General features: G+C 39.5%; 1 protein-coding gene across 2 annotated transcripts in view; it reads left to right on the top strand.

Annotated features, from left to right (window-relative positions):
- MICU1 (mitochondrial calcium uptake 1) overlaps positions 1–22788 on the top strand; it is a 295337-nt gene that overhangs the window by 85498 nt on the left and 187051 nt on the right. For both annotated transcript variants that reach the window (XM_011991109.1, XM_011991108.1), the window contains exon 4: positions 7538–7700. In XM_011991109.1, coding sequence (XP_011846499.1) covers positions 7538–7700 — 163 coding nt within the window. The remainder of the gene's footprint in view (positions 1–7537; positions 7701–22788) is intronic.

Below are 22788 nucleotides of genomic sequence, written 5' to 3'. Positions count from 1 at the left end.
GGCCTCCCAAAGTGCTGGGATTACAGGCTTGAGCCACCGCGCCCGGCCAAAAACCAGAAAATTCTAAGTGTATTGAAATCCCACCGTCGTTTCTGTACTTTTCATATGTAAAATTGTTCTTTGAATTGTGAGATCCGTTTACAGAAACTGTTGCTGCTTTTTAGACTCTTGCTCAGTAAAGATCTGGTTTATTATTTTTATATTTCTGATAGCTTTGCCGGCATTGTTTTTTCTGAACTATTTGTTTGATTGAGACTATGTTTAGTGGCATCTTCATTTTAAAAGGCCAAATTATTTAGTTCAGTTTGTTGTAATTTTAAATTGATAGGAAAATATGAATATTAAAATATGTAAAATGTGCTATATATGCCAAACAAAATGCTAAAGAAAGTAGGCTGCTGCTGGACACTCAACTCAGTTTACAAAGAACAGAATGAATAGAAAAATGGAAGGAAACTATTGAGCATTTTCTGTGTGCCATAGTATATATTTATATGCATGCATCTATATATGTATGTATATATATTTGTGTGAGTATATATGTAGACATACTCTTATATACATATATAGTTTATTGTGTGGAGAAATTTAGTAGCTTGTCTAAAATCATACAACTGGTTACTCATAGAGGCAGGCATAAAATTATAAAATTTATGTCTGTCTAACGTCAAAACTCTTGCTCCTTATTTTGCATTCTTTTAACATTATGTCTTCTGGTCACAAGACTTTGTTCATGGTTTAATGTTAGTCAGTTATTGTCATGGCATTTCAGTGATCTTAGGATTTCTAAATGTGATCTTGAGCCTTGATTTTTCACTGTATCCACTGTGGTGGAGATTGCTGGTTGTCCACTGAATGGGAGTAATTTGAACCACGTCTAGGCCTGACTCCTGAGTGATGTGAGCCACTACAAGGCCTGGCTCCTAAAGCCCCCACAGGGTTTTTCAATGCACTTTCCCCTTTTCCTGAGAGCTGGAATGGTGATGAGCTGAACTGACCTTGGAAGCCATATGTTGGCTGCCTTGAGCTTGAGTACATTAAGGAACTTATCAATTCCTGCCAACCAGGAATGTGCACTGTGGGTTGTATCTTAGGGAGAAAGACAATTTCATTTTATTGGAGATATTGTATTTTGAGGTGTATTTGTAGTAGCATTTTAACCTACCCTAACTAATATGCTTGTTTTAAAAGAAAGGCCAAGAATCAAGGGCATAGAGATTTTTCTTTTTCTTTTTTTTAGTTGGAGTCTTGCTCTGTCACCCAGGCTGGAGTGCAGTGGCGTGATCTCTGCTCACTGCATCCTCCACCTTCTGGATTCAAGTGATTTTCCCTGCCTCAGCCTCCCAAATAGGTGGAATTACAGACATCCGCCACCATGCCTAGCTAGTTTTTATATTTTTAGTAGAGACTGAGTTTTGCCATGTTGGCCAGGCTGGTCTCAAACTCCTGATTTCAGGTGATCCACCTGCCTTGCCTCCCAAAGTGCTGGGATTACAGGCACCAGCCACCATTGACCCAGCCAGATTTTTTCAACATGGGCAAAATATGTTGGAGAAGAAATTTTTACAGACATGCTTTTATCATCAATAAGATACAACAAATGAAAAAATATGTTCTTTAGTAATTTGGGGACTTATTTTGACCTACAGTTAAGAACGTTAATATGGGGCTGGGTATGGTGACTCACGCCTGTAATCCCACCACTATGGGAGGCCGAGGTGGGTGGATCACCTAAGCTCAGGAGTTTGAGACCAGCCTGACCAACCTGGTGAAATCCCATCTCTACTAAAAATACAAAATTAGCCGGGCATGGTAGCACATGCCTGTAATCCCAGCTACTTGGGTGGCTGAGGCATGAGAATCACTTGAACCTGGGAGGTGGAGGTTGCAGTGAGCTGAGATCGTACCATTACACTCCAGCCTGGGCAACAAGAGTGAAACTCGATCTCAAAAGAAAAAAAAAAAAGAATGTTAATATTGGAACTTATGTATATTATTACTATTACTGCCAAAAATTAATTTACTTTATTAATTTACTTTATGAGACTAGTGTCATAGAACTTGGAATTGCATAGAACCTTACGAGGTCATCCTATGACAGATGTTCATTATTATGGGTGGCCGAAAATTGACTAGCAAAAGAGAGGGAGTCTCGAAAATGGAGGACAACTGTTAGGTTACAGATTAAGTTATGTCACCTCTTGAGAGAAAGTGTGCCAGCCACATGATATATTTACAACACCTTCCTGCCTGCTACCTTTTCCAGGTGTGGCCTCAGTCTCCATCCCATGCCTATGCATTATTTCTGAAATCAGGGCCCACAGGGATTTACTGTTACTTGCATTAACTTGGGCTCAAGACATTATATCCATGGTTTTCCTTGGGCATTCTACCAAAATTAAGGCATAAAACTGGTATCAGGACCAAGGGAAAATATGTCCCTTTTTTTTTTTTTTTGAGACGGAGTCTTGCTCTGTCACCCAGGCTGGAGTGTAGTGGCGCGATCTCCACTGACTGCAAGCTCCACCTCCTGGGTTCACACCATTCTCCTGCCTCAGCCTCCCGAGTAACTGGGACTACAGGCACCCGCCACCTCACCCGGCTAGTTTTTTGTATTTTTTAGTAGAGATGGGGTTTCACCGTGTTAGCCAGGATGGTCTTGATCTCCTGACCTCGTGATCCACTGGCCTCGGCCTCCCAAAGTGCTGGGATTACAGGCTTGAGCCACCACGCCCGGCCAATATGTTCCTTTTAACTATAGAAAGAGCCCATTCTTCCCTTATCCTCTCCTCTTATTTAATTTGTAAGCCAACTGAAACAGACAATTAAATACAGGCCTTTGAAACAGAGGCCTGTGGTGGTGATATGGATTACCATGCAAGTAGAGGCATCAATTGCTCATCTCATCTAATCTTCCATCCATGGTCAAAAGATAGCTGATCCTTTGCAGGAATGTGGTTGGTGATGGGAACAGTGTAACTCCTCTTGGACCATCTATTAACTGTATGTGGTGTCATTCAAGGAGCAAGCCCAGGAGTAGTTTTAAAGCGCTGTTTGAGTGAGTGAGATACTCATCACAGTCAGTACTACCAACTTGGGTAGACTCATTCTTTTTATATTCTTTCCCCCTTGCTTCTGCCATTAAAAATGGAGGAGTGGTGACATTCACCACTGGTCTATATCACTTAAAGTTGTCAAATCACAGAAAAAATTAACTTTTTTCTTCCTTAAGATTTTTTTGTGTAGTTGTAACAATGTACTTTTCCTTTCTAAAGCTCAAGTTTCCAGCTGGGGCTTACTTTTTATTGGTTGGTCTGCTTTTTTGTTTTGTTTTGTGAAGTTCAGTAACAGTAAACTAAAAGGTGACAGCATTTTGTAAGCACAAGATTTTAAAATGATCCTCAGAGCCCCTCTTTCTTAGGGGAAATAATTATAATGATCTTCATGTTCTTCATCTTCCCCTTGCTGGGGAATTTTTTACTTCATTTTGAAATACTCTTACTATTCAGAGTTCTTCCTCACGAGTCTGATTTTATTGTTCAGTATCACATAGAATGTCTGTTTTTTTTTTTTTTTATTTGTTTTGTTTTGAGATAGAGTCTCTCTCTGTCACCCAGGCTGGAGTGCAGTGGCACAATCTCAGCTCACTGCAACCTCTGCCTCCCAGGTTCGAGAGTCTCCTGCCTCAGCCTCCCCAGTAGCTGGGATTACAGGTGTGTACCACCACAACTACCTAATTTTTGTATTTTTAGTGGAGATGGGGTTTCACCAGGTTAGCCAGGCTGGTCTCGAACTCCTGACCTCAAGTGATCCACTCACCTTGGCCTCCCAAAGTGCTAGAATTACAGGCGTGAGCCATGGTGCCCAGCCAATGTCTGTATTTGAAAAAAATAATTGTTTTACTGTTGTTTTATACAGATGTAGGAAACCTAAAATGATTTTTATAGTAACCATTTCTTTTTGTTCTTCATAGTTTTTTTACTCCAGTGTTTATTCCTAGACATATAGTTTAATCTTGCTTATTTTGTTTGATGATACATCTTTAAAGCCTCTTAATCTACAGGTGACAGAATGCAGGCCATTTAGCCTATGAAGTTTCCTGGGCCTAGGTTTTACTGATGCTTATTCTCAGTGCAATTCAACATGTTCCTCTTTTCTCTGTATTACCTAAATATTGGCATCTGAATTCTGAGGCTTGATCAGACTCAGTTTTGATCCTTGCAGCCTAGTGGTGGCATTATGTTATTTTACCATAAGACACCTAATGTCTAGTTGCTTTTCTTTTTGCAGTATTGACAGCTATTGATGTTCATTGCCTATATCTGTTAATTCATTGAAGTTGCAAAATGATATTCTAATTTTATCAAATCTTTTTCATTTATTAATTGGAATATTTTATAAACAGACGCTATCCCTCATCTACTATTTGATTATAAATTCTCTTTGGCTACTCTTTGAATGCAGTTCATATAGGAAAAATAATGCCCAAATTTTGATCCAATTAAGTCTAGCAGTGTTATTGAAGACAAGTGTCTTAATAATGCTCAAGAAAGTCTTATAAGGTAAATGATTGAATGAACGATCATAATTCTCTTAGTATATCTTTTCTCAGGCTAAACATCTCAAAATCCTTCAACAGTTTTCTCTATATCTCTGCTTCCAAGCCTTTGTTATCTTGGATGCTATATTCCGAACTATTTATATGATAGTTTGTTCTTCCTTTTAACCAGGCTAAGATACAATGCTAAGTGAAAAAAAGCAAAATATATACCATACAATAGGTCTATACTAAATTCTACCAGTGTGGGAGTATACTAAGTCTGTTACTTTCCTTGACTTATTATTTCAAAAACGAATCTGATTTTGTCTTAAATTGTTGATTTTTAAGTTCTTATTTTTCTGCCTTTGTGTATATGATTGACTTAACATTTTAGTTCATGAAGTCCTCATTGGTAGTAATTGCTACTCATATTCCCCAAATATTCCAAATGATTTTTTTGTTGTTGTTGTTATTCAGAGGAATAACAAGAATACAGATGGCCTAAAGAAAGGTATTTCTGGCTGGGCGCGGTGGCTCACGCTTGTAATCCCAGCACTTTGGGAGGCCGAGGCGAGCGGATCATGAGGTCTGGAGATCAAGACCATCCTGGCTAACACAGTGAAACCTCAACCTCTACTAAAAACACAAGAAATTAGCCGGGCGTGGTGGTAGGTGCCTGTAGTCCCAGCTACTCGGGAGGCTGAGGCAGGAGAATGGCGTGAACCCGGGAGACAGAGCTTGCAGTGAGCCGAGATTGTGCACTCCAGCCTGGGTGACAAAGCGAGACTCCGTCTCAAAAAAAAAAAAAAAAAAAAAAAAGAAAGGTATTTCTGTAGCCGTTATTTCCCAGGGGACAGTTGTTGTGTAATATAAAATGCCTTTAAAACTTGTAGCTATGTCTCAAGGCTGCTGAGAGGTTGCAAAACTCTTCAGTGTGTTCGCCATATGCTCAATCTTTTGGTAAAGTCTCCTGTGAAATCTATTCAGATTGTATTACAAGTTAGCATTGAAAAAATTCCTGTCATATGTGGTTACAAATCTGCAGTCTTTTCTCAGTTGCTAAAAGCACATGTGGTAGTGGAATTAAGAGCCTTGTTAAACAGCTGCTGCCAATGACCTCAAAGTGACATCTAGCCAGGACTGACAGTTATAGTAATTGCTATGTTAATGTGCAAATTTAAAACATCAATAAAGGCCTGGTGCGGTGGCTCACTCCTGTAATCCCCAGCACTTTGGGAGGCTGAGGCAGGTGGATCATTTGAAGTCAGGAGTTTGAAACCAGCCTGGCTAACATGGTGAAGCCGTCTCTAGTAAAAATACAAAAAATTAGCCAGGTGTGGTGGCGGGTGCCTGTAATCCAAGCTACTTGGGAGGCTGAGGCAGGAGAATTGATTGAACCCAGAGGCGAGGGTTGCAGTGAGCCAAGATCAAACCATTGCACTCCTGCCTGGGCAACAAGAACAAAACTCCATCTCAAAAAAATAACAATAGTAAAATAAAATAAAACATCAATAAAGTTTTTCTTAACATTGGTAAATTACTTCATGACATGGAACTGATGAGATTATAGGTTTTATTGCCTTGACACATTTTCTAGCCAGTTATTTATAAGATATTATTTATTGTTGGCTATTTCAACATGTAAAATTCAGGTATGAGATACATTTTTTCACTTAAATATTATGTGGCTGGTATAGTATTTTGTATGTTCCATGTACAGAATGGGGGCTTGTATACCAGATAAGGGAATTAACTTTCATATTAATTTGACAGCCTTTTAGTTAAATATATGCCATACTTGATTTTGTTGCTATGCCAACATTTGCTTGTGTGATTCTCAACTTCGCTGCTTTCTAAATATGGCATATGTAAAGGATCTCTGGCAATTTGCTTAATTTTATAATCAAAAGTCTGTTGCTTCAGACCTGTTAATAATTGAATTTCCATCATATGTAATTTTATTTTTCTATGCCTTCATTTAATGTATTTTGTCTTTGAAGACCTACTAGCTTTTGAAACCTATGAAATCTAAAGTCTGTTTTGTTTCAGGAATTAGGAAATTGCATAGAAGTAGAAACCGTAAAATCAATCCCTTTGTAAAAACTTGGTATTTAGGCCAGGCACAATGGCTACTGCCTGTAATCCCAGTGCTTTGGGAGGCCATGACGGAAGGATCACTTGAGCCCAGAAGTTTGAGGCCAGCCTGGACAATGTGGCGAGATCTTCTCTCTATAAAAATAAAGATAATTTTTAAAAAAGAGAGTGTTAAAAAAAATCTTCTGGGAAAAGGATTGTAAAAAATAGAAAAAAAGACTTGGTATTTAGGAACCTATAGGTTGGCATATATATGGCATTGTACCCTATTACTGAAATCTGAAATTTCTTATGACATTTAAAAATTTTGCAGGCCGGGCGCGGTAGCTCAAGCCTGTAATCCCAGCACTTTGGGAGGCCGAGACGGGCGGATCACGAGGTCAGGAGATCGAGACCATCCTGGCTAACACGGTGAAACCCCGTCTCTACTAAAAAATACAAAAAACTAGCCGGGCGAGGTGGCGGGCGCCTGTAGTCCCAGCTACTCCGGAGGCTGAGGCAGGAGAATGGCGTGAACCCGGGAGGTGGAGCTTGCAACTCCAGCCTGGGCGACAAAGCGAGACTCTGTCTCAAAAAAAAAAAAAAAAAAAAAAAAAATTTTGCTAGCCTTCAGTGATTTAAGACATTAGAGAATTATTCAAAAAAAGTTTTAAACCAAAGTTACATGAGCATTGCCTCAACTGGAATATGAATGGTATATTGCAAGAAATAAAAAATTCCAAGAATATTAAATATTTTTGACGTTCATTTGTAATTTTAAAAACTAAGTCTAGAAAAAAAGATAGCATTTCTTCCCAAAATAAGATGGAAAATATATGAGAATTGATGAGCAGTGATGATAAGAATGTATGAGCCTTTGAGCATTGCTTAATATAGTAACACTTTCTAAATTTCTAACTTTAGGTGATGGAATATGAGAATAGGATTCGAGCCTACTCCACACCAGACAAAATCTTCCGATATTTTGCCACCTTGAAAGTCATCAATGAGCCTGGTGAAGCAGAAGTGTTTATGACGCCAGAAGGTTTTGTGCGATCCATAACACCCAATGAAAAACAACCAGAACGTAAGTTGCTAAAGTGAAATGTAAGATTGTGATATTTATTTTTTATAAACTACTTTGTCTCTTTCTACATAGTACTGAAATCTTCCAGGTCCTTGTAATAATGTTATGAACAGTGTGGCTATTGAATATCAGGCATTGTGCTAGGCTTCAGGAGTACAAAAGAGAAGCCTGCAGTCTAATGTGGCAATCTGCAACCAGGGTAAGAGGTGAAGGAGATTGTGCCCCTCTGGTTGAGATTCATTGCCTGTAATTAGATTGTTCCTGAAGGCAATACCTTACACGTATAACTGCTATCAAGTCAGTCTTTAGTGAGGAAAACTAGAAAACATATGGAGTATGAAATTAACACACTTTTAAACAACCAGTAGATCAAATACATAATCACAAAGGAAGTTAGAAAATGCTTTCAGTTGGATGAAAAGGAATACAGAACCTCCAAAAACTTATGCAGTACCACAAAAGCAGTGCTCAGAGGGAAATTTATAGTTATAAACACCTACACTTAAAAAGAAGAATGATCTAATCAATATTCTAACTTTCACACACATAAAACAAGGTTATATATTGATTGGTTGTGAAAATGTTGTGACCATAGGCTCAAAGGAGCTTAACCCTGAATTTCTCCAAGAGCAATAGGTTGATATTCACTAATTCATTGTCCACAGTGACCGTACAGAACATAACTACAAATAGCAAGAATTGATTGTACAGTCATGGGCCACTTAATGATGAGGATATGTTCTGAGTAATGTGTTCTTAGGTATTTCGTTATTGTGCAAACATCATGAAGTACTTAATACAAATCTAGATGGTATAACCTACTACACATCTAGACTATATGGTATAGCCTCTTGTTCCTAGGCTATAAACCTGTATGGCATGTTACGGTACTGAATACAGTAGGCAGTTGTAACACAGTGGTAAGTAATTGTATATCCAAACATATCTAAACATATAAAAGATGGAAAATAGTGCACCTGTAGACTTTATAAATGTTGTACACTTAGACTACACTAAATTTATTTTAAAAATAAAATAGTTGTACTATGATGTTACTATTGGTATAAAGTCACTAGGCAATAGGAATTTTTAGCTCAGTTATAATTTTATGGGACCACCACTGTAGATTAGTCCTTTGTTGACTAAAACATCGTTAAGCAGCACATGACTGTATATGGTATAGGAGTAGGATATAAAGAAACTAATTCTTTTTTTTTTTGAAATGGAGTTTCACTCTTGTCACCCAGGCTGGAATACAATGGCGCAATCTCAGCTCACTGCAATCTCCGCCTCCTGGGTTCAAGTGATTCTCCAGCCTTGACTCCTGAGTAGCTGAGATTACAGGCATGTGCCACCATGCCCAGCTAATTTTGTATTTTTTATTAGAGGATGGGGTCTGACCATGTTGGCCAGGCTGATCTCAAACCCCTGACCTCAGGTGATCCACCTGCCTCAGCCTCCCAAAGTGATGAGATGACAGGTGTGACCCACTGCACCCGGCTAAGAATCTAATTCTTTAGAGAGTATATAGGAAGACATCCTAAATGGAGTACTATTTGAGTTGGGTTTTGAAAAATGAATAATAGCTCATTATATATAGGAGAAAGAAAAGACGTCATTCAGAGTGAGTAAACTGTGTGGTCAAAAATACAGACAGATGGGCTAGGTGCTGTGGCTCATGCCTGTAATCCCAACCCTTTGGGAGGCTGACGCAGATGGATTATTTGAGCTCAGGAGTTGAAGACCAGCCTGGGCAACATGGCGAAACTCCATCTCTACGAAAAATAAAAAAATTAGCTAGGCATGGTGGTGCATGCCTGTAGTCCCAGCTACTTGGGAGGAAGAGGTGGGACGATGGCTTGAGCCTGGGAGGTGGGTGTTGCAGTGTGCCGAGATGGCACCACTGCACCCAAGCCTGGGCAATAGAGCCAGACCCTGTCTCCAAAAAAAAAAAAAAAACAGACACATGAAATAACAAAGTGAGCTTAGGGAACCAAAAACATTTATGTCATTTTCTAACCAGAAAATTCGTAATATTTTGCCCACATTATTAATATTCACATATCTCTAGGTCAAATAAAAACTATGTAGAACCATCACCCCTCCAAAATGTATGAAATTTGCTATTTAAATTTTTTGGTTGTTGGCGGGGTACAGTAGCTCATGTCTGTAATCCCAGCACTTTGGGAGGCTGAGGCAGGCAGATCTCTTGAGATTAGGCATTAGAGACCAGCCTGGCCAACATGGCACAACCCTATCTCTAATAAAACTATAAAAATTAGCTGGGTATGGTGGTGCACACCTGTAATCCCAGCTACTCGGGAGGCTGAGGCAGGAGAATTGCTTGAACCCAGGAGGGGGAAGTTGCAGTGAGCCAAGACTATGCCACTGCACTCTAGCCTGGGTGACAGAGTGAGACGCTGTCTCAGAAGGAGAGAGAAAGAGAGAGAGAGAAAGAGGGAGATAGAAAGAGAGAGAAATAAAAATAAAATTTTTGGTTGTGGAAATTTTCAAACCTGAAAAGTAGAAAATGTAATCAACCCATGTGCACACATCACTTAGCTTCAACAATTATAACACATGGCCAATCTTGTTTCATCTATAACCTCTCTTACTTCCTTTCCTCACCCCAGATTGTTTTAAAGCCAATTCAAGACATGTAGACAACCTGTAAATACTTTTGCATGTGTCTCTAAAGTACAAGAACTTTAAAAACTAACACTTTTTAAATAACTGCATTTAAAAACAGGCAGCAGTTATTCCTTAATAGCAAATATCCAGGCACTGTTCACATTTTCCTATCTAAAAAATAACTGTTAGAGTTGGTTTGTTTAAATTAACCTCTACACTGCATTTGATTGATATGTCTCTTCAGTCTTTTATCTACCGTTTTTTTTCACTTTCGTGTTTTTTTATTGCCATTTATGTGAGACATATTTTTGCCTCGTCTCACACTTCTCAGCCCACTTTTTTGCTCAGGTTGCTGCTGCAGCAGTTAGTTGTACAGTGTTGCAGCCTGACAGGACAAAGCCTCAGCTATGTTGTGTATCTGTTGCTTTCTCCTATAGGGCATCTCTGCTGCTATAGCATGGGACACCTGTAGGAGCATACTCAACCATGTTGGCACATGCACACATTTGGAGATACAAAAGCATTAACACTTACTGCTGAGAATTGGTGGATACCCTCTTCTCCATTGTCTTGGATGATCAATTCTGATATACAGACTATATGGTTTCTCAGATGGGCCAAGGGGAGTTGAGCTCTGGTTGTCTACAGTGGTAGTCAACTTAATAACATACCTTTGAATTGGCTTTTTCTGCTGACCTGTTTCACTTTTCTTAGTCCTTCCACACTGATACCTTGCTTTTAAGGAAACCAAACTAGACACCATTTATTTGTGGAAGAATGTAGGTCATTTGTATTATAGAATTTCCCACATTCTGGATTTTACTGATTGCATCCATAAGGTGTTGTTTAACATGTTTCTCTATCCTTTGTGTTTCACCCATATATAAAATACATAGAAAGTAACTGAAGAATGAATATACCGAAGTGTTAACTCTGTGCATGTTGAAATTATCAGAAATTATTTTATTCTTCTTTGTACGTTTCTTTATTTTCTAATAGACTTTATATATATACGTGTGTGTATATATTCATTCAACATGTATTGATTGATAGTGATGAGTTAGAGAACATTCTAGGTGCAAGAAATACAGTAATTAATAAAATGGACAAAAAGTCCTGCCCTCATAAATAATCTTTTATAATTAGAAAGAAATTAAAGGTATATAAAACTTCTCATTAATTGCATTGAGCTTTTAATTTAGGGCATTGGCTGGGCACTGTGGCTCAAGCCTGCAATCCTAGCACTTTGGGAGGCTATGGCAGGAGGATCGCTTGAGACCAGGAGTTCAAGAGCAGCTTGAGCAACACAGCAAGACCCTGTCTCTATAAAAATAAAAGTAAAAAAATTAGCCAAGCATGGTGGCTTGTGCCTATAGTCTTAGCTACTTGGGAGGCTGAGGTGGAGGGATCACTTGAACCCAGGAGTTTGAGGTTACAGTGGGCTATGATCATGCCACTGTACTCCAGCCTGGGCGACAGTGTGAGACCCTGTCTCAATAATAATAATAATAATAATAATAATAATAATAATAAATTTAGATTCCTTTAAATTAGTTTCAGCACCTTGTTTTGTGATACTGAAGGAAGAAAGTAAATAAAGCTTGCATGGGCCGGGTGCGGTGGCTCATGCCTGTAATCCCAGCACTTTGGGAGGCCGAGACAGGCAGATCACAAGGTCAGGAGATCAAGACCGTCCTGGCTAACATGGTGAAACCCCATCTCCACTAAAAATACAAAAAAGAAAGCTTGCATGTAGATAAAAATCTTATTTGTGTTGATAAAAACTTTAGATAAAATTTAACTGAGTTTAATTGAGCAAAGAACAATTGGCAAATCAGGCAGCCCCCAAACCAGAATAGGTTCAGAGAGCCTCCAGTGTAGCCACATGGTGGAAGATTTATGGACAGAAAAAGGAAAGTGACGGACAGAAGATGGAAGTAAGATACAGAAGCGGCCAGATTAGTTACAGCTTGGAGTGGCCCTTATTTGAACGTGGTTTGAATGATTGGCTGCAACTTGATGATTGGCACAAGAGTATGTTACACATATGCAGTGAGGTTACAGTTCACTATGTACAGAGGAAGCTTTAGGCTGAACTTAAAATATATAAGGAGGCAGCTTTAGTCTAAACTTAATTGAACAATTCCCCTCTTTTAGTCATCTCAATGGAGAGATTGACCAAAACTTTAGTCATTGATGTCACTCTGTCATCACTGTAAATGTACTGATTTGGTCTCAAATCTCACTGGGAGATAGCACGACATGGAATCTGTAAGTTGGGAACAGGGACTTCAGGTTATTTTTTGTAAGTGTTAGAGTAGAGGGGACTTTCTTATGCTGGAATCTCCTGTTTTCAGGAGTAAGACAAAAACTGGTCTGTTTTAGGACCCATTTGCTTCCTTAAAGTTTGTCGTATTTAGTGTGAGAGACTCCGTTTTGGTTTGGTTCGGTCTGCTAGAGCCTAGTGTACAAGTTCAGTCCACGACCATGGCCTCCCATAATTTTATTTTAAAATTCCCCCTTTTTAGTCAAGTTCTCACTTAAGTGAGAGTGTGTCCAAAACTTAAGGCCTTAGAGGCACTCTGTTACCATCATTTTGGGTTTCTAGTCTCAGCATGTAATTCATAGTTTTACAACATCCTCAGGGTCACACATTTCTTTGAGTGTTTGTCATTCCAGTCAAAGAGAGACCATTTGACATTCTAGAGATGGCTGGATGCATACCTTTAAGTGTTTGAGAGAGTACAGTGTACCAGTCATATGGTTTGGCTCTGCGTCCCAACCCAAATCTCATCGTGAATTGTAATCCCAACATGTTGCAGGAGGGGCATGATGGGAGGTGATTGAATCGTGGGGGCGGACTTCCCACTTGCTGTTCTCATTATAGTGAGTGAGTTCTCATGAAAGCTGATGATTTTAAAGTGTGTGGCACCTTCCCCCTTTGCTGTCTTTTTCTTCTGTCACCATGTGAAGAAGGTCCTTGCTTCCCCTTCACCTTCCACCATGATTGTAAGTTTCCTGAGGCCTCCCAGTCATGCTTCCTGTTAAGCCTGTAGAACTATGTGTCAATTAAACCTCTTCATAAATTACTCAGTCTCAGGTAGTTCTTTTTAGCAATGTGAGAATGGACTAATACAGCCAGGGAGACTACTATTATGACTCTCAGGAGGATAATACCAAGAGTTTGGTCCCCATGATCAAATCAACTAAAATCAAATAGATCAAAGAATGAGCTAGATAAAGAATCTACTTGTTTCAGCCAAGCAGCCTGTTTATTAATACCCTACAACTGAATATAATACCTGATATATTCTTCCATATGCAACCAGAAGTGTCAGCAACTGCACAGATATTTCTGTTTAGCTGGTAAGTAATCTATAGCAATTTTATTTTTTAGCACAACTTTAGCAAGAGAATTTAAAATCTGTTGTGTAACTTCAGCCTTTGCAGTAGAATCTGCTATAGAGCGTATTTTGAGGGATAAATTTCTAATAATTGCCTCTTTTACTCCAAACCATGGAAAAAGAGACCTGAGAAATGAAACCCATCCAGAAGAGTGAAGGCCTCCTGGCAATATTCTCTTTAGCCTATGCTGGTAATGTTCTCTTTAACCTATGATATAGATTAAGATAAATTGACCAGTGTTCTGTTTCTGACCAATTATGAAGCGACAGTTGTTTTTTGCTCACATTGGCCATTTACCTTTTAATGCTTGTATTAGTCTGTTCTCACACTGCTATGAAAAAATACCCGAGACTGGGTAATTTATAAAGAAAAGAGGTTTATTAGCCGGGCGAGGTGGCAGACACCTGTAACCCTAGGTACTCGGGAGGCTGAGGAAGGAGAAGCACTTGAACCTGGGAGATGGATGTTGCAGTGAGCCAAGATCACGCCACTGCACTCCAGCCTGGGTGACAGAGTGAGACTCTATTTCAGAAAAGAAGAAAAGAAAAGAGGTTTCATTGACTCACAGTTCTGCATGGCTGGGGAGGCCTCAGAAAACTTATAATCATGACTGAAGGCACCTCTTCACAGGGTGGCAGGAGACAGAATGAGTGCAAACAGGGGAAATGCTAGAAACTTATAAAAGCATCAGATCTCAGCCGGGTGTGGTGGCTCACACCTGTATTCCCAGCACTTTGGGAGGCCGAGGCAGGTGGATTGCCTGAGCTCAGGAGTTTGAGACCAGCTTGGGCAACATGGTGAAATCCCATCTCTACTAAGATACAAAAAATTAGCCGGGTGTGGTGGCGTGCGCCTGTAATCCCAGCTACTCAGGAGGCTGAGACAGGAGAATCGCTTGAACTGAGGAGGTGGAGGTTGCAGTGAACCAAGATCACGCCATTGTACTCCAGCCTGGTGACACAGCAAGACTCTATCTCAAAAAAAAAAAAAAAAAAGACCATCAGATCTCATGAGACTCACTCATTATCACGAGAACCGCATGAATCACCCTCATGATTCAGTTACCTCCACCTAGTCCCACCCTTGACACATGGAGATTATGAGGATTACAATTCAACATGAGATTTGGATAGGGACACAGAGCCAAACCATATCAATGCTGTTTTATCTGTGATAACCTTATTTAACATTTTACAACTTATCCAGTGAAATAAGTGCCTCTGTCATTAGAGACTTTTTCAGGAATATCCCATGAGGATAACACATTTCCTAATCACCTTTTAGCTGTTGTTATAACATCAGCCCTCTTACATGGAAAAGCTTTTATGCAATCAGAAAACATGCATGGATCTCATCTTAATGTGTTCCAGAAAAAAGAAAGAAAACATGCATTGAAAATGACAATTGAATGAAATTCCTTTATAAATGTTTAAATGGCCCATCAGGTAGCATAAATGAATATGAAGTTTTGGTTGTCTTCCCAGCATTATGGGTGTGACAAACCAAACATTGGCATAAACCATTTAGCATTGTAGAACAGTCACCACACCAACATGTATTTTTAATTTGGATCATTTTATCTCTTCCATGATGAGTTAGTTATGAAAATGCAGAGCTTTTCATAATGAAAGCTTTAAGGACTCAGGAAGGACCAGGCAGCCGTTCAGGTTCTCCATGAGTCCACACTTAACGTTGGACTTAGGTTCTCTTAAATACCTAGGCACCTAAATTAGAGAAACGAAACTGGTATTTAAGTTTTGTTTTAAGATGAGTTATCATAGGTAATTTTACTTGGGGCATGGGGTTCATTCACATTGCCTATCTAAACAGTTTCAGTAACAGCTGATAAGCATGGAAATCTGACAAAGTATTTTCTTGATATTCAATTATTTTTGCCCTGCTTTTGTTAGCAGTTTTATAAACCAGTCAATCTCTTCATTAGAGTTCTGGGAGTTCTTACCCAGTTCAAATAATATTATCCTAAAGTTATCAGAAAACCTGTATTTAAGGGTGCATGTCATGCCATCCTTTTGGTGAACCTCCTTGAAGATAACAATGCTCCAGGATTTTGCTTGCTTATGAATTTTTCAGAAACTGCATCAGCATTAAGAAACAACTTAAAACGGTCCTAGTTTAAAACATAGTTGACAAGGAAATTTGGTTATTTCTGTGGCCTACAATAATTTAACATAACACCCATAATTATAACTGATGGTATATATCCAGACATATGAGAATTTTAGGAACCCTATACAGTTTTGGAACATATATTAATACCATTTATAAAAACACAAATAGAAGAAGGTTAAACCTCATTTCTTATTTGACAGTGCTTATGTACTTTAACCTATCTAATAACCCTGTTTATCTTTCTTTTGGATGCTTCAGGGGCCCTTTGTTGCATCCCAAAGTGAGAGGTCAACAAAAAAGACTTAATGTTGCAGTTGAAATTTGATTTTAGGAAGCCTGTCAAATATGTCAAAGGTTTAAAACACTTTACCAAAACAGGATCACAGGTCACTCTAAAATAATAATCATTCACTTTGCCAAAATGATAATTTTTTTTTTTTTGAGATGGAGTTGTGCTCTCGTTGCACAGGCTGGAGTGTAATGGCATGATCTTGGCTCACCCCAACCTCCGCCTCCCAGGTTCAAGTGATTCTCCTACCTCAGCCTCCAGAGTAGCTGGCATTACAGGCATGCGCCACCACACCTGGCTAATTTTTTTGTATTTTTAGTAGAGACAGGGTTTCTCCATGTTGATCAGGTTAGTCTTGAACTCCCGACCTCAGAAGATCTGCCCACCTTGGCCTCCTAAAGTGCTGGATTACAGGCGTGAGCCACTGTGCCTGGCCAATAAAAATGTTTTTAAAAGCAAAAACTTCACTTCCAAGATGAGGTTAGAGGAAAAATAAAATAAGATAAAATTAAAGTAAAGTAAAGGTTAGAGGAAAAATAAAATAAAGTAAAATAAAATTGCAAAAACCTTTACTCTTTGGTAGAGAGGAGACTCTGGTTTCTGAACAATCAAAATACCTGAGAAAGACAGCAGAAGACAGAATCTGTCTCTCCTTCACTCTTTTTTGTTTTTTGCAATTTACTTAAAAAGGAACAGAAATATTTTAGTAACACTTATTAGTACTAGGATTTTTTGATGAAAAGAGAAAAACCAAATAATACTTTTGTATTAGTGTAATATCAATATTTAAGCTAACTTTAATAAAGCCTTATAAACTAATCTAATTTTAGTCAATTTTGACCACCATATTTCTACAGACCTTTTAAAATTTCTTATGTATTCTTATTCTTTTTTTTTCAGCTTTCTGTATTTCAGTTTTATTTACATCTTTTTAATACCTTCAGTTTGAAACAATTTTTACGTAACTTCAAACTAGACAATTCTTTTTAACAAATACACATTTTCATGCCTTTATAACTTCCTCATCAAAAGCATATCTTGCTTTTGTTTATACACTCTCAATACAGAATTTTCTTATATTTAGTAGTTTTAATTACATATAGTAACTACATTAACTCTTAGCAACTCTAATTTCTAATGCAATCCCTAGGAAGTAATTTTGAACTGTTTTATATTAGTATTTGTACAGGAAAACCATTTTATCACTTTTTGGAAAAATGTTTTCTCAAGTCATTGTTAGTTAATACATCTAAATATATTTAGCTTTTTTATACCATATAACATACCAAGGTATATACATTTAAACTTCTGTTTAATAATGAATGTTTTGGTATTTTAACTTACAAATGACTCAGATTTTTTGGCTATTATTTAATTTAACATAGCATAACTTTAAGACTTTTAATTACTGAAAGAATTGTGAAACTGTGACTGAGGTACCCTCCCTAATGTCCTCCCCAGTCATCTTGGGTCTCAAGTAGCCACCTGATATCCATGATGGCTGTGAAGGGGACAGGACCTGTTTTGAATCCTGAATTGGAATACCAGCTGTAGAGCTCAGGTCAGAAGACTGAGCTGTGAAGACGATGCCAGGAGGATCCAGCCCCTCCCATAATAGCCAGGAGACAAAGCTGGGGCAAGAAAGGAGGGAACACATTGGGCTTGCCTCTAATTTGTAGCTGCTGGCCTAGGCACTGAGGACATATCTCCAGATCTCACCACAGCCACTTATCAGGACCCTCCAAATCCATAGGCTCAAAACCAGAAACATAAGCTCACAGTCAAACCAAGCAAGTGTTGAATTGTATTTAACTGACAATTTTGAACCCATTTCTATTTTACCAATAATTTAAAAACCAGCTTTATTTACCGAACATTATTGTATACACACAACACATATAGACCTAGAGACAGACTGATCTTACAGTGTTCATAAAGTTTTCTCGTTTGCTGGCTTTTAAATAGTTTTTCTTTTCCCCATTCAGACTATCACTCTTCGAATTACCTGTTTCATTGCCCTAAGCAATTGTTAGCTAGGCAGTTCTAAATTAGCATGTCTAAAGGGATAACTCTTAAATGAAAAAAGAAAATTTATATTTCAGAAGCACAGAGCTAAGACTTTAATCCTAAATATACTATCATCATTTGCTCAAAGGAAAAAATGGTATATGTAAAGTTCAGTTAAGACAAGAAAAGTGCACCAGCACTTCGGGAGGCCTAGGCGGCTGATTGAATGGACCCCTCCCCTTAGCCAATGGGATTCCAAAGATAAATGAGAAACTGGTTCAGGCCATGATGAGAAGGGGTTGTTGGAACTCAGGCTTAACTGACTAGCACTAACATTAAAACAGGTATTTAAGATTGACAAAACAGACTCTTTGTAGCAATAAGATGCCACATTCCAGCCTGACTAGTATAGCATCACATGACAGATAGCAGGCCCTGAAAGAAATCAAAGTATTTTGCTGCAAAATATGTTTCTTTGACACATTTTGAAATGGCCCTGCAAAGCTGTCTCTTCTGGGGGAAATTTAACATTCTGTAGAGAATCACCTTCCCTTTTTCTGGTCTTTGTCTGATCCTGAAGAGATTAGCTGAGAGCCTAGCACCTTTTAAAGGCTTGAGTGGGAAATATTTGCCATCTTTTGTCCCTAAGGGCGGCCACCTATGAGACTTACTTTACATAATAAAAACCTTGGTCTCCACAACCCCTATCTTATCCCACTCCTTTCTATTGACTCCAGATCTTACATAATAATTTAACTCTTTTAACCAATTGCTAGTCAGAAAATCTTTGAATCTGCCTGTAAGCCCTTCCCCTGCTTCAGATTGTCCTGCCTTTCTGGACCAAACCAGTGTATACCTTACTGTGTTAACTGATGTCTTATGTTTTCCTAAAATATGTAAAAACCAAGTTGTAACCGAACCACATTTGGCACATATTCTCTGGACCTGCTGAGGCCATGTCACTGGTTATGGTCCTCACATTTGGCTCAGAATAATCTCTTCAAATATTTTATAGAGTATGTTTTTTTTTTTTTCATCAACAGTAATCATGAGGAAATTCTGATATATTGAAATGAGATTCAGTGGGAAATTTGGCTTCCGTTTTCATTTGCTCATGAACAGGAATTTCCAGAAATGTTGATGCGGCAGAAGTAAAAGATATATTATTCCTATATGGGTTGAGAAAAGGAGAAAAGTGAGGCTGTAGATTTTTTGAGGTTTGAATTTCTATCAGAAATGGCTGGACTCTAGCCAGTAGCTCATATTTCAACTTTATTTTGTTGTATTTTTCACACATACTGTATCCCAGGATACCCAACAGATCTAAATTTGTAAGTTTTACTTTTAGAACAGTTCAAAAATAATCATGAAGCAGAGACTACATTAAGCAGTTTTAAAATGAATAGGGAGCAGATGAATTTTAGAGTGCAAGATGAATAAGAATTCTTCTTTACCGAATGTCAAGAAAGTTTGGAGTAATCATAGTTGAGTAGGACAGACATTAAAAGGAAAAAAATATTCTGTGTGATTTGAATATGTCCCATCTCCCTCTCTGTGAAGTCTGAATGTCATTGCCATCCCTAGATATAATGAGATAGATAGTTGCTTCAGGCTCTGGGCTTTGAGTGCTGCTTGCTATTGTAGTAACCAGCTCTGCATAGCTGGCCAATTATTTGAGGAAACAGTGGCATGGGGAGAATTTTTTAAATTCTATGTAGGAAAACTTGAGCTTTCTTTAGAGCAGAGCATAGCCTGTTGCAAAGAGGATCCCTATTTTCTTTCCACCATATCCAATTGGTTGACCTTATTATCTTGATGTGATTTCATCTTCATTGGAGATGAAAAGGGTGTAAAAGAGGGAATCACAGATCATATTGTGATTTACTTCTCCTGGACTCCATATTATCTCTACGATGACCCCTTGTAGCAGGACAAGCCGCAGACAAAACCCCTCAGACACCGAGTTAAAGAAGGAAGGGCTGTATTGGGCTGGGAGCTTTGGCAAGACTCACGTCTTCAAAAACCGAGCTCCCCGAGTGAGCAATTCCTGTCCCTTTTAAGGGCTTACAACTCTAAGGGGGTCTGTATAAGAGGTTGGTGATCGATTGAAGAAGCAGGGGGTACGTGACTGGGGGCTGCATGCACTGGTAATCAGAACGGAACAGAACAGGACAGGGATTTTCACAGTGATTTTTCATACAATGTCTGGAATCTGTAGATAACATAACTGGTTAGGTCAAGGTCAGTCTTTAACTACCAGGCCCAGGGTGTGGCACCGGGCTGTCTGCCTGTGGATTTCATTTCTGCCTTTTAGTTTTTCCTTCTTCTTTCTTTGGAGGCAGAAATTAGGTATAAGACAATATGAGGAGTGGTCTCCTCCCTTAACCTAAGTATTCTTTTTTTTTTAATTGAGACGGAGTCTCACTCTGTCTCCCAGGCTGGAGTGCTGTGGTGCGATCTCGGCTCACTGCAAGCTCCTCCTCCCGGGTTCATGCCATTCTCCTGCCTCAGCCTCCCGAGTAGCTGGGACTACAGCCTCCTGCCACCATGCCCAGCCAATTTTTTGTATTTTTAGTAGAGACGGGGTTTCACTGTGTTAGCCAGGATGGTCGCAATCTCTTGACCTCGTGGTCTGCCCACCTCGGCCTCTCAGAGTGCTGGGATTACAGGCATGAGCCACTGCTCCTGGCCCTAAGTATCCTTAATAATAATCTTGCACACAGTATTTTATTGATTGATGGATTGATTGATTGGTTGATTGAGATGGGGTCTCGCTATGTTGCCCAGGCTGATCTGGAACTCCTGGGCTCACATGATCCTCCTTTCTGGGCCTCCCAAAGTGCCAGGATTATAGGTGTGAGCCTATAGGCCCTATAGCCTATTATAGGTGTGAGCCATGCCCAGCCCCTTAGAACACTTCTAATTTGGTTAATAATTTTTCACATGGTTATATACATGCAATATATATATATATATATATATTTTTTTTTTTTTTTTTTTGAGACGGAGTCTGGCTCTGCCGCCCAGGCTGGAGTGCAGTGGCCGGATCTCGGCTCACTGCAAGCTCCGCCTCCCAGGTTCACGCCATTCTCCTGCCTCAGCCTCCTGAGTAGCTGGGACTACAGGCGCCGCCACCTCGCCCGGCTAGTTTTTTGTATTTTTTAGTAGAGACGGGGTTTCACCGTGTCAGCCAGAATGGTCTCGATCTCCTGACCTCGTGATCCGCCCGTCTCGGCCTCCCAAAATGCTGGGATTACAGGCTTGAGCCACCGCGCCCGGCCCATGCAATATATTTTTAAAACGTTTTTGCACTAATTTTTTTTTTCCAAACAAGATAAGTTCTTTCAGTAAAAAGTCCTCATGTTCTACCGATAGCAACAAGAGGCAGAAAAATTCTAGGCAGGCAGGGGCAGGTCCCTGACAAAACCCCACCTTCAAGCCAAAAAGCCTGAAACCTGTGGCCTAAAGTGAGAACTTCTATTCCTGTGGCCTGCTCAAGTGTTGCCTTTCCTAAACTACCCATGGCCCACCCGCATCCTGTGCCTATAAAGACCCCAGACTCAGTCAGAGAAGCGGCTGAACATTGGAGAGAAGTGACTTGACTTCAAGGGACAGCTTGATGGCTTGACTTTTTGGTGAAGAGTCCAGCCTATACAGCCAGACTTGAGAGGAAGATTACCTGCTCATCCCATCCCCTTTCCAGCTCCCCTTCCTGCTAAGAGCCACTTTCATCATTCAGTAAAATCCTCTGCATTCACCATCCTTCAATTTGTTCATGCAACTTCAGTTTTCCTGGATGCCAGACAGGAGCTTGGGAGCCAACAAGTGCAGATACCAAAAAAAGGCTGTCACACTGGCCCTCTCCCCTTGCTGGCGGAGGGCAGCTGTCCCACATGATGAGGCAGAGGGCCCACTGAGCTGTTAACACTTAAGCCATCTGTAGATGGCAGAGCTAAAGGAGCACTGTAACCACCCTCTGGGGCTTCAGGAATTGCAGGCACCCCCATCCAGATGCTGCTGCATGGCCCATATGGTGTTTGCTCCTGCCAGCACCCAAAAGCAGTTGTCTGGTTCCTGCACTTGCTTGCTCTGGTTCCTGCACTTGTTCGCTTGCACACTCCCTCCTGCAATGGGTAGACAGGGGCAGGCTAAGCAAATGAGGCACCCCTGTGAGTCCTGTGAAAGGAAATTTCCAGCTTCACTCCTTTTGTTTTTAATCCTCTGCAGTGCTGCTTAGTACAGAGCAAGGATTGTCCATCTACAGCCAGCTGCCTGTTTCTGTATGGCCCATGAGCAGAGAATGGTTTTCACATTTTTTAAATGGGTGAAAAAAAAATCACAAGAAGCAGCTTTGTGAAACTTGAAAGTGACATGAAATTAAAATTTCGGTGTCCATGAAAAGAGTTATCTACAATCTCATTTCACTCCCATTCTTATTAGAGATAACCACTGTTATTAATTTGGTGTTTATCATTTTTGTTGAAGACTATAACATCATGTATATTCATTGTCCTTCCCTAGGGGATGATTATATTTATTACTGCAGCATGATTACTATATTTCCCTTACTTTTATGTAAGTTTTATAAGTTTCCCTTACTTTTATGTAAAGAACAGGTAGCTGTTC

This window comes from Mandrillus leucophaeus, unplaced genomic scaffold (genome assembly GCF_000951045.1).
Source record: "Mandrillus leucophaeus isolate KB7577 unplaced genomic scaffold, Mleu.le_1.0 Scaffold39, whole genome shotgun sequence".
Classification (NCBI taxonomy): Eukaryota; Metazoa; Chordata; class Mammalia; order Primates; family Cercopithecidae; genus Mandrillus; species Mandrillus leucophaeus.
The sequence above is the reverse complement of the archived record's forward strand: the minus strand, read 5'-3'. Positions and strand labels throughout refer to the sequence as shown.